At 38.0% G+C, this 14,331-nt stretch overlaps 1 protein-coding gene across 7 annotated transcripts in view; it reads left to right on the forward strand.

Annotated features, from left to right (window-relative positions):
* STAU2 (staufen double-stranded RNA binding protein 2) overlaps positions 1-14,331 on the forward strand; it is a 321,968-nt gene that overhangs the window by 50,390 nt on the left and 257,247 nt on the right. For all 7 annotated transcript variants that reach the window (XM_077352150.1, XM_077352152.1, XM_077352155.1 and 4 more), the window contains exons 9-11: positions 3,713-3,850; positions 7,981-8,112; positions 12,091-12,151. In XM_077352150.1, the coding sequence (XP_077208265.1) occupies positions 3,713-3,850; positions 7,981-8,112; positions 12,091-12,151 (331 nt within the window). The remainder of the gene's footprint in view (positions 1-3,712; positions 3,851-7,980; positions 8,113-12,090; positions 12,152-14,331) is intronic.

Raw genomic sequence — 14,331 nt, forward strand, 5'->3', positions numbered from 1 at the left:
AATAAGACTGTACTTTGGCTGGAGTAGAATAAATCACTGCTTATGCCTCTGCGACTTCAACCTTTCGCTTGGTTAGAATAAGATTGTAATCTGGCATCATATTTAAATGTACAGTAGGCTATATTTTTATCTTCATTTTTAGCCAGTGCATGCTATTGTCATGTGGAGGGGAAAGGCCTGTAGGTCAGCAGGTTGTTGCTGTTTTATGATATTGGTAGAGCATCACTCTGGGAATTGCAAATGCATGCTTCATTTAGTAACCCAACTCTATAGTTTACTGCATTCTTATTCAGGAGTTGAAAACATGGCTAGTGCCTCTTTGTATGCAAACAGTGGGAAGAATACAAGCTCAGGAGTTTTAGGTATGTTGATAACTTTGTCAAACTTTCTCACTTTATCCAGAAAGATTTATTGTTTACATGGTGCTTGAAAGTGCTTGAAAGAGATGAATTCAGTGGGTCTATAGATGCCAATTCCAATTTCTTAAAAACTGATTAATTGGTGATCGTTCTTTGCACTGAACCCTATTCAAATTTCTGTGAAGTTCAAATTTTGTTTTATTTGCTGTGTTGATTAACTGCTCCTTTGAAGCTGCCTGGTTTCACTCTGTGATTTTTAAGAACACGTTGGGAGTGCCATGTCCAAGTTGCCTTTTAATTATCATGTCCATAAGTGCTTGTTGAATTGTAACCCACCCACCATGGTATTCCCCCCTTACAGGATATTACTGTGCTTTCTAGTGCTCTAAATGAAACTTTTTTTCCCCTGAACCTTCTAAATTCCTATAAGCTCAAGTTTCTTAAATGGAGTGTTTATTCCTGGTGGCAGTGGATTTATTGCTGCTTCAAGGATTCACGAGCTTCATTGTAGAGGGGCTGGTCCTGATTTGTGTATTCATCTGAAATTCCTCCTGAAAGGGTGTCTGGGGGAAGGGCCAGAGTTGGGCTTCTCTGTACTAAATCTGATCAAACTCAGGTGTTGTGGAAGTCAGCCATATGCCACCCGGTATATAATTTGTGAAACATTACCACTTAAGGTTTAGCATCATAAAAACAATCTCTTTAGCCTCTCATCTTGGCATTGTGCTTTGTAAGTGTCCCTCCCCTCCCACATCTTATTTTATTGGAACTGGCCGGGGAGGGGGCCAATAATAACTATGTAGTAAAGCAGTCAAAGCTATTTGACCATGAGTGATGTTTCCTTGCACCTTGTTAAGTCACTTGCAGCAGAACAATGGAAAGCAGGTTCCTTTAGAGTCAGCAAAAAACAGCTATGCCTGAAATCCTTGGATGTAAGCCAGTTTAGCCCTATGGAAGTTAATAAGAGTAACACTGCATGTACATGAAAGCTTACACCTTGAATAAAACTTTGTTCTACTGCAATCTTGAAAAGGGATTCTTCAGTCAGTGGTCTGAGAGGGGTATAACTCTTCTGAAATATGTAAGGGATATAATTTTTGATAAATCTAACATATTAATACAAAGATGGTTTTGATCATACAGAATTAGACATATATCTACATCACACATATTTAGATCCCATATATATATTCGTTATGTTTATCTTATCTAACTCTTATGATTTACACACTGTTATAAATGAGCTTTACCTTAAATTTCACTTAAGCTTTGTTTTGAATTGTATATCTAATTGTATTTGTGGATTGTTTTTAGTGTCATGTTTCTTTATTTAGTAGTGAAATGGCCGATAAGTAAGCATAATGCATTTTGAATGAGTGACTGACTTATGTTTAACTACTCTGCTTATCTAGTTTGCAAGTCAGTGGTTATGTCTTAGTTCTGTATGCAAGCTTAATTTATTCTTCACTTATAAATTATTCCTTTCTGTTGTGGCAAATGAACCAAACACATGTGACATCCGATAAATTAGTTTGGGCTTTAGTCTTCCCGTATAAGTTACTCCCAGTGCACACTTCCACAGTATCACTTTTGATAACTATCTATTCCAAGCAAGCATTTTTCTTGCATGTAATTTGTCATGAAAATGTTTTATATAGGATGGCTGGAGGGAGTCATCTATCTTTCAATCTTGTCTCCTTGTATAATGTTAGGTAAACTAATCTTTCTGACCTTTCTCCTTTCCCTTCTACAAATGATATAGTAAAAATTTCCAAACTCACAGAATTATTCTGAGGATTTATGTGGATTAAACATTTTAAAAAGGAGATCATCCATTGGAAGCCATTTGTATCATTCAGAACATAAATGGACTGAAAATGTTTAGAACTCTAAACATTCTGCTTATTCTGGAGATTATCTATGACAGTCCCTTGCATGTAGAGTCAACATAGGAAATTGACTGGAAACTATTCTTTGTGGTTCTAGATGATATGTAGGTCAGGATATGAGTAGATTTGTTGCTATGGAGGTATTCTATACCCTGATACTGAAATGCAGCTGTGTTGATCCAAAATCAAAATCCAAAAACAAATCACTATCCCTATAATACCTTTATAGGGCTTTAAGAGCTTTTCAACAGGCTATATGTTACAAAGTGAAAGAGAAGTAGGTGGGGGTAAAAGAAAAGATGTTTCAGACCATGATGTTTTTGCGAGCAGTTATATGCTTACTGGTGCTGTTTGGGAGCCAAGGGGTCCTACTCTCTTCAGACCATTTTGGTGTGAGAGCCAGTTTGGTGTAGCGGTTAGGAGTGCGGACTTCTAATCTGGCATGCCGGGTTAAATTCTGCACTCCCCTTACATGCAGCCAGCGTGGGCTTGCCACGGCACTGATAAAACTGATATCAGGGTTCTCTCAGCCTCACAGGGTGTCTGTTGTGGGGAGAGGAAAGGGAAGGCGACTGTAAGCCGCTTTGAGCCTCCTTCAGGTAGAGAAAAGTGGCATATAAGAACCAACTCTTCTTCTTTAATTTCTGAGCAAGTAATATGGAAGGGATGTTTTGTCCAAAGACTGTATCATGAACTGGAGCTCCAGGGTGAAGCTAGGAATGGAGAATAACTTGTACATCAGTTCTGTTTCTTCTCCACTTTTGATAACAAAGCCCATTACCAGATCAGCTTAGATCTCTTTTCTTTCTTCATTAAAGGAGGTTTCTGTGCAGGCACGTACATCTTCTATGCCTATGCTTCTTTTTAATCCTGCTTGTGCCTTTCTCTTGTACCCTCTGTTATCTTCTTTGTCCTAGTGTTATTTTCTGGGTTCACATCATACCATACTTGTGAGAAATGTTGTTGCAATAGGAGACTTGCTCACTAAGAAATATACAAGGAAGTTTGGAATTTACACTTCCCTTACTCTTTTTTCTCACTAGCCACAAAGTGATTACTGTTCACCAATCTCTGTCATTAGGAGACAGAAAGCACTGTTTTTGTCATTTTACAATTTTGGCTTAAAGAACCAAGTCTGTCCATAGTTAAGTTTTTCACAGCAAGGTCTTTTTCCCCATAAGATTCCCTTGCCTAGGGGTGAAGTTGTAGATTGTGTTGTCACTGATTTAACAGGGGAGAGGGTATTCCAGTCTGAATAGATATAGTCAAAAAGGTTGTCTGCAAGTAAAATAAGTAATTTGATTCCTTCAGTTGTATGCTTTCATGTGAAAACATTTATGGAAATCTCTTCAGGAGTCAGCCTATGTATATAAAATAATTAATGACATATCTGACAAAAAAATTGCTGAAACAATAAACCTTGCAGTAGAATTACAACTAGATTTCAATTTTTAATCCATTTAGACTGGACCAGAGTATGGTCAGGGAATGAACCCAATTAGCCGTTTGGCTCAGATTCAGCAAGCCAAAAGAGAGAAGGAGCCAGAATACCTTCTTCTTTCAGAAAGAGGGATGCCTCGTCGTCGGGAATTTGTTATGCAGGTATGTTCACATTATCTTCAGGTTAAGGACTTTTACTTTTTCTCTACCAAATTGGGGGGGGGGAGGGATATGGATTATAGCAGTGATCCCCAACCCCCGGTCCGGGGACTGGTGCCGGTCCGTGGATCAGTCGCTACAAGGTCGCGGCTCCTCCTCATCCTCCTCCCCGGCTGCTGCCTCAGGGGCTGCCCTGCCACTCTGCTGCCAGCTCACCTTTGGTGCTCTCCAGCAACTGCCATGGCTGGGGCTCCCCCTCGCCGTGGCACTGTGCAGCTGTTGCTGCTAGCGACACCCAGCGGGCGGTGGAAAGTAAGGGGCGCTGGCAGGAAAGCAAGTGGAGCAGGGGCTCAGGCAGCAGCGGCAACATTCCTTGGCAAAAGACTACCCTGCCGGGCCTCAGTAAAATTGTCAAGTGTTGACCGGTCCCCAGTGATAAAAAGGTTGGGGACCACTGGTTTATAGCACCTTTGTGTACAACTCAATTATTATATACATTGATTGATTATAACCTCCAGTTCTCTTAATGCTTCTACTTATCCATTTGACTTTTTGTGGTGTTACATATAAGTCAAATAATCATCTAATAAATAAATAAATGCAAATAGAAGAACAAGTCACTGCTAGCAGAGTTTAAATATTTTCACTTTCTATCAGGAATGGAAGGTACTCAAGTTTTCGGCTGCAGGAATAGGAAGTACCCAGTTCTTCAGTTGTTGCTATTCTCCCATTGTCGGATGAATCACCCTTCCTTGTTTGGCTATGTCTCTCCTTGTCTGAGTCGATGTAACTATTAACGCTATATGTTTATCTATTTAATTCTTAAGACATTATTAAAAAGTAAATTCCACTGTAAGTTTTAGAGAACCAGAGATCCTTCCATCTAGCTCAATGTTTTAATTTTTATGTTTCTGTATGCTTTTGCTCTTATTGAATGCTCTGGTTTTAATTGTGTTTTTGTTGGTTTTAATGGTTTTTAAGGTTTCATGTGAATGTTATGTTCTGCCCTTATGAGAATAGAAAGGATAGTATAGCTTTTGTAAAATAAATAGAGATAGCTTTATTGTCTTCATAGAGAAGAATTTCAAAACTGTATAAGTTTTATACACATAATTAATTAGTTCTGGTTCATGTTTCTTCACTAATGTTTCAAAATGTTTACTTTGGTTTTATTTTTCCTTTATGGTATTAGTCATTTATTATTTGTGTTTGTTAAGTTCGCCCTGCCCTTGTTAAAGGGAATATTTTTACAAGCAAGCCTTAATATACTTTATTTATTTATTTATTTTATTCATATTTTTATACCTCCCTCCCCGAGCGATTTACATATAACTGAAACTATACATGAAATCATACATATAATAACATTAATATTATTAATTATTAATTACTTATAAACACACTTCAGTACAAATAATTGGATTTCCCAAATGCTTAAACCCCACTCTTAAATAATTTACTTAGAAATGAGTTCTTTCCTCCCCTTTGGAAATATTAGAACAATAGGTCAGGAGGTTGGTTTTAAAATTGTGCAAAGGCAGATCTTCAAAGTTCTCTTCTTGTTTTGACCATTTTCTTTTTGCATCTGTTAGGGTCCTTGAAAAGCATAGTGATAAACAACCTCTTATTTTTAAAAGTTGTTTCATATTGTCTTTAGAAACAGCTCAGGGAAGTAAGAAAAAAATTACCCTACCTACCTGTCTCCCTTCTTCTGCTTTGCATGGAAAATGTGCCGGTTCACTATCTGGCATCTTCAGTTAAAAGAATGTTGTTGAATATAGTTAAAAGAACTGCAGTTGATGTAAAGAATCTGTACCTCAGACCCTGAAAAGCCATTACCAGTCAGAGTGGATAAAACTTTCCTTGTGGTTCAGTTCTGAATTTCTGAAAAGAATTTCTGAAAAGAATTTCTGAAAAGAAAGACAGGTGTCTTACGCAGTTTAATCTCCTGTATAAAGTTGTAAACCTCCAAGGCAAAAAATGCTAATATATCACTTGACAATTTGTAAAAAGAATGTAGGAGCAAGAATTAAATAGTAATGACAGATTTTTGTGTAATATATGGGAAACACCATTATGCTATAATATGTCAGCTTCAGTAATGCCAAATTCATCCATAAAGAACACACAGTGCTATATTAGCTCTACAAAACAAACTTCTTCAAATTGCTAGAAAGGCTGGATTTATTTATGTAAAATCAAATTATTGGAGGGGTTTCAAGGAAGAGAGCATTTTGTCACTCTTGTTATAAGTACATAACAATTATACATGTTTTTACATAACAATTATACGTGTATCCAGTGCAGTCAGACCCAGGCATAGCTCTATGGGATTAGACATTTATGCTTCATTACAATCAGATATGCTTCTTACTAGCAACATCAAAATAAAAATTGTTCTGCAATGGAAAATAAAGTAAATATTGAATTTAAATAGTCAGTACTTTAGAGTTTAGCAAGTAGCATGAATGGAAAAACTGATATTTCAGATCAGATTGGCCAGAAATGTTGTTCCATCAGACAAATATTACTATATTTTAATAAAAGATGGGTACTGGCTGTTTTATAGATACAGAAAATAGTTATTGGATATTGTTCCTTTAAAAGATTCAGCCATAGATGAATCCTGTTATTTTAATTGGTGAATTAAGCATGTATTTAGTTCTTGCCCAAAAGCAAAATGCTGAAGTTTGAAATTTATTTTTATTTTCAAAAACTGAATCTTGCATTCTATTAATGTAAGTTACTTTGGGGCATCTAGTCAAAAAGCAAATAAAACAGAAATAATCAAATAAATACTATATTTAGTTAAACCCTATTCATTGCCTTTAGGTCAGTTGTTTGCAGCTGTCACAGTTTATATAACTTCTTTTCAAGTTTCACACTTAAAATCATATCATCTTATCTTTTCAAATTTCCAGTAGATTTATTATTGCCTTCTGAAAGTAAAATGCCTTTTGTATAAAGTTTGTAAACTGTGTTTTCATTTGTTTTAATTGACTGTGGAAGTAAAGTATCCAGAGATAATACGTTCATTTTTATCTGTCACACAAAGAGCAAGTTTAGATGTGATGAAATGGATCCAATTACTTATGCTGACCGTTAAATAAACAGAAGAAAACCTCTGATGACATTAGTTGGTGTTCTGTTCCCAAAGTTAATTTCAGAAAGCTTTTTCTTTGTAGTTAGACCTTTAATCCTTGATAGATGGTACAATAATACCTAAGCCAGTTTTACAGGTCTGAGAAATAGCAGTTAAGAGAATAGCATCACACTTAATTTTATTTCATTCAGATTCTTAAAAAAAAAACATGATTAGATATCTGTGTTTCATTGTATTTATGCCATTCCAAATGGTAAAGTTATAATATTTGATTGTTTCTTTTTAATTGCCTGGATTTTCTTATAAAGAATATAATTGCTTGCATTTTCATTCAATATGTACGTAGGGAAACATCCAACAAATGAAAATAAGTTCCACACAATTGTGTGAAGGAAATACATTTTAGATTTTGTTACCTTAGCTAAGTATATTACACGGAAAGATAATTTGTACATCTAAACTCAGGATTGTCCAAGATAAACACTCGATCTGCTATAACAGGGGTAGTCAACCTGTGGTCCTCCAGATGTTCATGGACTACAATTCCCATGAGCCCCTGCCAGAAAACGCTGGCAGGGATTCATGGGAATTGTAGTCCATGGACATCTGGAGGAGCACGGGTTGACTACCCCTGTGCTATAACACTTAAGCTTCATGAAAGGATAGCAAAATGACTTCATATCGGTAAGATGTTTGCAAACTCCATAGCTGCTTGTAGGGTCTTGCTGTAATGTTTTGTGGGAGTACTACTTTTTAAAGTGAACATATGAGAAAATAAATAAGCAGCCTTCAATAGGTTGAATTAATTTTATTTTTTTTGCATTCCTGATCTGCTAAGGGAAGTTGCATTTTCTTTAGAAAAAAAGACTGAAAGAAATAAGAGTTCTGGATAACTGAACCTAAACTTGATTGGTCTGACAGTCTACCACTATATCTCACTGTCTTATATACAGTTATACTCTGATTAGGATTGCACTGTTAGAGGACTAATTTTTCATTATTTTTTTGGGGGGGGGTTCTATTTTACTAGGTCAAAGTAGGAAATGATGTTACCACTGGAACAGGCCCCAACAAGAAAATAGCAAAAAGAAATGCTGCTGAAGCCATGTTACTACAACTTGGCTACAAGGCCTCTTTGCCGCTTCAGGAACAGGCAGAAAAGGTAAAATATGTTCCTGGTAGAAGAGGGATATTTTGCATGTGATTCCAACATATTATTTTTTGCAGAACTTCAAATATACACACACCACCTGTGTTGCTCCTGAGCATCTCAGGACCTAAATAAGTCCCAGTGCAAATTACTCCAATTTGATGGGGGCTATAGTCAAGTCCTGTTTACAGGTCTCTAAAAGGGACTGCTCAGAAAGGACCTCACTGCTCAAGTGTGATAACAAATATTTGTTCTTAGTAGATCCAATGAATAAGATTGTGAACATCTATTCATGCCTTGTGAGCATTTTTGTTTGTTTTATTCTTCTGGTATGTGCTTCTTAAAAGTCAGAAATATTAATGTCATTAACATATTGTGCCAAATAACATGTATTATCCTATCAGCTTTGGAAAAAATATAACTAGTTACAGTCATGGCCTGGATCAAGTTCAAGGCTTTGGTTTTGACCTTCAAGGCCATCCACAGCTTCGGCCCTGCCTACCTGAGGGACTGCTTGTCTGCTTATTCTCCCCACAGGGCTCTCCATTCTGCAGGTACTAATCTGTTAGTGGTTCCTGGCCCCAGAGAGATATGCCCAGCTTCAACCCAGGTCAGGAGAGCCAAGGGCTCTGACGGAGCTGTCACACAGGGGCTGTAAAATGTAGCCCTTCTGCCAGATCTTTAGTTGAAGTCAAGTCTGTTAAGCCCCCTCAAGCCACTCTATTCCATCTAACAAACCCCTTTGTGAATGGTTGCGGGGCGGTTGGAGAATTTTTTTCTTTTCTACTATCTTGTGATTCTGACTTTTCAATGATTTTTTTGAGGGGGGTTAACATGGTTTTTATGAGGTACTATTATGTAATCTACCTTGAGTCCAAGGAAGAAGGCAGACTATAAAATTAAGCCAGTTTGGTGTAGTGGTTAGGAGTGCGGACTTCTAATCTGGCATGCCGGGTTCGATTCTGCGCTCCCCCACATGCAACCAGCTGGGTGACCTTGGGCTCGCCACAGCACTGATAAAACTGTTCTGACTGAGTAGTGATATCAGCGCTCTCTCAGCCTCACCCACCTCACAGGATGTCTGTTGTGGGGAGAGGAATGGGAAGGCGACTGTAAGCCGCTTTGAGCCTCCTTCGGGTAGGGAAAAGCGGCATATAAGAACCAACTCTTCTTCTTCTTAATTAATTAATTAATAGTTGTGGTGTACATTCGGTTAATCCAAGTCAAATACACACACACATACCTGTGTGGTCTTTTTCAGGTATTATTTCAGCTGAATATCTTTTTTTTTTCAGGTAACAAATTGGGTGATCCTGAAAACCCCCCAAAATATTCAGGATTTTTTTGGAACTAGCGGATAGCAAAAGTGAAGACATTTACAGGGACCATGATCTCTAACTGCCTTGGCATCTGAGTTCACTCCAAGCCATGAAGTGGTGTGGCATGGACTAAAGTCTGAGTCCCAAGCAGTTAAAGATACCAATCCCTTTAACTGAAACTTTTTTTTTGGTTGGTCTGTTTTATGGCTTGGACTGAAATCTGAGTCTCAGGCTGTTCAAGGGATCTTGGTCCCTTTAAATGCCTTGGACTTTAAAGCCAAAAATTTCAGCATTCCTGATTACTAATCATACCTATATTGGGATTCAGGAATATTGGAAAGTGCCAGTATTTTTCAGGTTCAGTATACCTGAGCCCAAAAAATACCGGATGGTGGGGGTTTTGCACACTAGCATCAACCATATTTTTACCTTTAGTACATCTTTGTACTCCTAACATGAGAACTTTATCCAAGATTTTTATAACTTTAGAACCAGAACAGTATGCTACACCACGAACACAAAATTAAGGCTCACATTAGGGATGAACATTTCTGGAAATATTTAAAACCATGATAGCTGTTCCTAAAGGAATAAAGGAAATGTGAAGGAAAACTGAACTCTGTGCAGTATTTATTTCTTGTTTAGTTTAAAATATTTTATTGCTTTAACAAGTCTTCATTTATAACCTGGCTAGCAAATGAAATTGTACTCTCTGGTATACTTAGGAAATGTAAAAGAATAACTTTCTTCAATGTTCCACGAAGTCAAATTACAATTATACCCAGTACTAAAGAGAGAGCTGAAAATTGTGTTCTGTACTACCTTATCGCATATATCTTAGCTTTTTGCTGTTTGAAACATAGGAAAGGCAAAAGTTGAAAATATTTACTTGTTTATTTTGAAAATTGAAATGCTATCTCACCAGAACCCTGTTGAAGGCAATTTACCACTAAGATAATAAAACCATGAAAAGCAAAGCCATTAAAAACAAGTCACTGCCATTAACACAAGCTACTCTAAGTATCAAGCCAGGACTATTAAAATAAGCCAGAGCATTGTAACAGCATAAAATAAACACTGAGCTCCTAAATGTTGCAAATTAAATGTCTAAAAGCAGACCATAAAACATTTAAAAGATAAAACCCTCAATGTAGAAAAAATGTTTTAGCCTAGCACCTCAAAAAAGTAAGATGGATGTCTAGTCTCAGTGAGGAGGGAATGCCACGGGTGAAGTGCCACCACTGAAGAAACCCTGTCTCAGGCTGCTACCTACCTCACCTCTGAAGGAAGCGGCACAGAGAATAGGACTTCAAAGGAGGACCTTAACTGACAGGCTGCAAAAAGATGAGTAGAGATGGCCCTTCCAAGTTTAGAGAACACAAATTTAAAGAGGGTACATTATTTGGACAGAAACAGCCTTACATAGTCATGATATCTGTTTGCACTATTGTATGTGTAATTTGCCTTCAGTCTCAGTGAGAAAGATGGGCTATACCTGGAGTAAAACTGTGCTGGATTTCTATAACTTCAAATTCTTCAGTAGCATATATAGAATATATTAATAATAATTAATATATTATTATTATTAATATAAAATGGTAATGACTGGGGAAGGCACTGGCAAACCACCCCATATTGAGTCTGCCATAAAAACGCTGGAGGGCATCACCCCAAGGGTCAGACATGACTCGGTGCTTGCACAGGGGATCCCTTTACCTTTACCTTAATAATAATTGTGGACAAATAAGTCATGTTTAAACAATAAATATAATCCTTGAAAGTATACAGACAAGTATTCTCTTTACATAAAAATGAATTTGCAGAATTGAATCTTATTTCCAAAAGCATATTACTAATTCCAAAAGAAAGTCTTTCATAGGAGATTTTTCAGTACATCCAACTGCTGTTGGAAATATTCGGAGGGAGGGGAAGGTCGGGCTCCTTCTAACAACCAGTTCTGAACTACAGCATTTTAATGTTGAATGGGATTTTGCCAAAAGTTAGTAGTTAAGTATAGTCAGACTAGTTCTTGAATACTTGTGGCAGGTACGACCTAGAAGAGCTTTCTGTGTGAATTGGTTTAGGCCACCCAGTGAGTTTCTTTCAGATGTTTTATTTATTTGTTTGTTTATTATATTTATATACTGCCATCCCCTGAGGCTCAGGGCAGTTTGCATGAAACAGAAAACTGTACATGGAACTTATTTTTCCATAGCAGCACCAATAATAACAACATTAATAGCATTAATAACTTTAACAGGGGAGCTGATGCAAACAGGTCTAGGGCGGAACGCATGGATGGATTTCTGTGAGGGAGGGAGCAGGGGCCCTGTGGATGTTGCTGGTTTCACTCGGTCTCAACCAAATGCCTGGTGGAAGAGCTCCCTTTTGCAGGCCTTGTGGAACTGTTTTAGCACCGTCTGGGCCCTGATCTCCTCCGGGAGCTCATTCCACCAGGTGGGGGCCAGGACAGAGAAGGCTATAGAAGGTTGAGACTATGCGGGCTTCTTTAGGGCCAGGGATCAGCCAGTTGGTGGTGGCAGCAGAGCGTAAAGTTTTTTGAGGGGCATAGACAGGGAGGCGGTTGACCATGCCAGATCCCCCAAGCAATTTCATTGCATTTGTGTCTTAAAGCATGCTGCCTTTTATGTTCTTGTTTTATTTTCATCAGCCAAGAGAGATCAAGGGGTGGAACGGCCAAAATGTTGGATACCCTGAACCAATGAGTAACAGTAAGTTTTACTTTTATATTAATTTTATTTTTTCCCATTAAGTATTTGGTTAACGTAAACTGTTAATTTTTAGATTATCACAGGCCATGTAGAACCAAACAGGCATGTATTAAATTTCTGGAAATATATCTGTATTATTGGTGTCATTATCATAGAGAACCACGTTCCAATGAACCAAAACGGCCAAATGGATGGTATATGCCTTGGGTGCCACTCCACCAAACACATGCACACATTAGCTATAGCATGTGTTTAATTAACAGAATTTTTTTTTACTTGTATACTTCTATGCATGTCTCTTCCCACCACTGTTGAATCTTAGCCAGCCCTGAAATACCTTGGAGTTAGAAGCACTTATCTCCCTGCCTCAGCATGATACACAGCAGATTAGGCAAAAACGTGTCAAGGTATCTAGAGGAGAACAACGGTGGAGAAAGGGGGACAAAACCATCTCCAACCCCAGTGTGGCCAATTTACTTTTGTCTGGTAGGCTGCTTTGGTGCCAGTGATGCTCTTCACTGTGGCCAGCTTGCTCTCCTGGCAGCCAAGTACTGGGTTGAAAATACACATCCTGTAGAGAGGGCTGGAGGTTTATTGGAGCAGACAGGCCCTTTACTTCATTCCTAGCATGAAGCCCACAGACGATGGAGGCTCACAGCTAATGTTCTTTAGTTCCTTCAATAGTGTTTATTTAAAGATAAAACCAGCTGCCAACCACAAGCCTTACTGGACGCTGGCCTTTGTCCCTTTACCTGGAAAAACAGGTGGATGTCACAGTGGGCAACTGAACTCAGAAACCACACTTGACATGTCCAGTCACTTATGGCTCCCAAGCCATTGAGTGTGACTATGCTACATACTTTTATCCCATGATATTCATTAAATGATTCATTTTCTTTGTTTTGAAATATATTATTCAATGTGCTACATATTTAGTGGATTTTTATTTATGGCTAGGAAACAACACATGGAAAGATATCTCTGTGGAGGCTGTCCGTGGTGGTTGCCTAATGTGAAAGTGTACTGATTATTGTTGCTTCCCTCTTTATAGTGGATCTCAAAGGAGTTCAAACATCAGTGAAGTGCTAAAAATAGTGTACAGATCCTTTATGGAAGTATATTGTTTTCTTTACATCCTTCAGTATTAATGTGGACAGACCTAAACTTCCTATTGAACAAATAGCAGCTCTGATTCTCGATTTGGGAATAAATTATGAAACATTTTGATAGTTATTTCACAAAATAAAAAAATGAAAGAGCATAGCTTACATAGTTAAATGTAATTTGTTGGAGGCCAGGGTCTTTGAAAACCCTGGAAATTATATTTAGTCATCTGGGAAACACTTATGTAGATGTGCTGAATTTTCTTAGTTTATCTGCTTCTCTCTAGGATATTATACTTGTTCTTCAAATTTGCCCCTTTGCCTTTCTAATCTCATGATGTTAAGTCCCTCTTTTTTTATTTGCATGTCACACTCTATTCTTCGTTTGTCAGAAGCTGTTTTTGGCATGTTGAAGATGGTTTTTTAAAGAAAGCATTTCATAGAAACAATCATAGAATCATGGAGTTGGAAGGGAACTCCAGGGTCATCTAGTCCAAACTACCTGCTCACTCACAGTGACCCCAATTTCATGCTCAGATGCTGCTCCTCCCCCAAAAAACAGAATCCCTGGCCATTCTGGCCTGGAGGAAATTCACCTCCTGATCCCAAACTGCATTTCCGACAGCATGCCAAGCGTGGACACATTCCCTTCTGCCCAACCATTTACAATCTGCCTAAATTCACAGAATCAGCATTTCTGTGAGGTAGCTATCTAGCCTCTGCTTAAAAACTTCCGTGGAAGGAGAACCCATGACCTCCTGAGGAATCCTGTTCCACTGAGGAACCTACTCTAACTGTCAGGAACTTCTTCCACATGTTTAGCAAAAAATTATTTTGGATTAATTTCATCCCATTAGTTCTGGTCTTGCCCTCTGGGGCAACAGAAAACAATTCTGCTCCATCATCTATTGTACTTGAAGATTGCTATAATATCACTTCTTAGTCGTCTTATTTCCAAGCTCTCTCAACCTTTCCTCATACATCTTGGTCTCCAAACCCCTCGCCATTTTCATTACCCTCCTCTGGACACACTCCAATTTGTCTATGTCCTTCTTGTGGTGCCCAAAACTGAATACA

The sequence above is a fragment of the Paroedura picta genome, chromosome 9 (assembly GCF_049243985.1).
Source record: "Paroedura picta isolate Pp20150507F chromosome 9, Ppicta_v3.0, whole genome shotgun sequence".
NCBI classification, from domain to species: Eukaryota; Metazoa; Chordata; class Lepidosauria; order Squamata; family Gekkonidae; genus Paroedura; species Paroedura picta.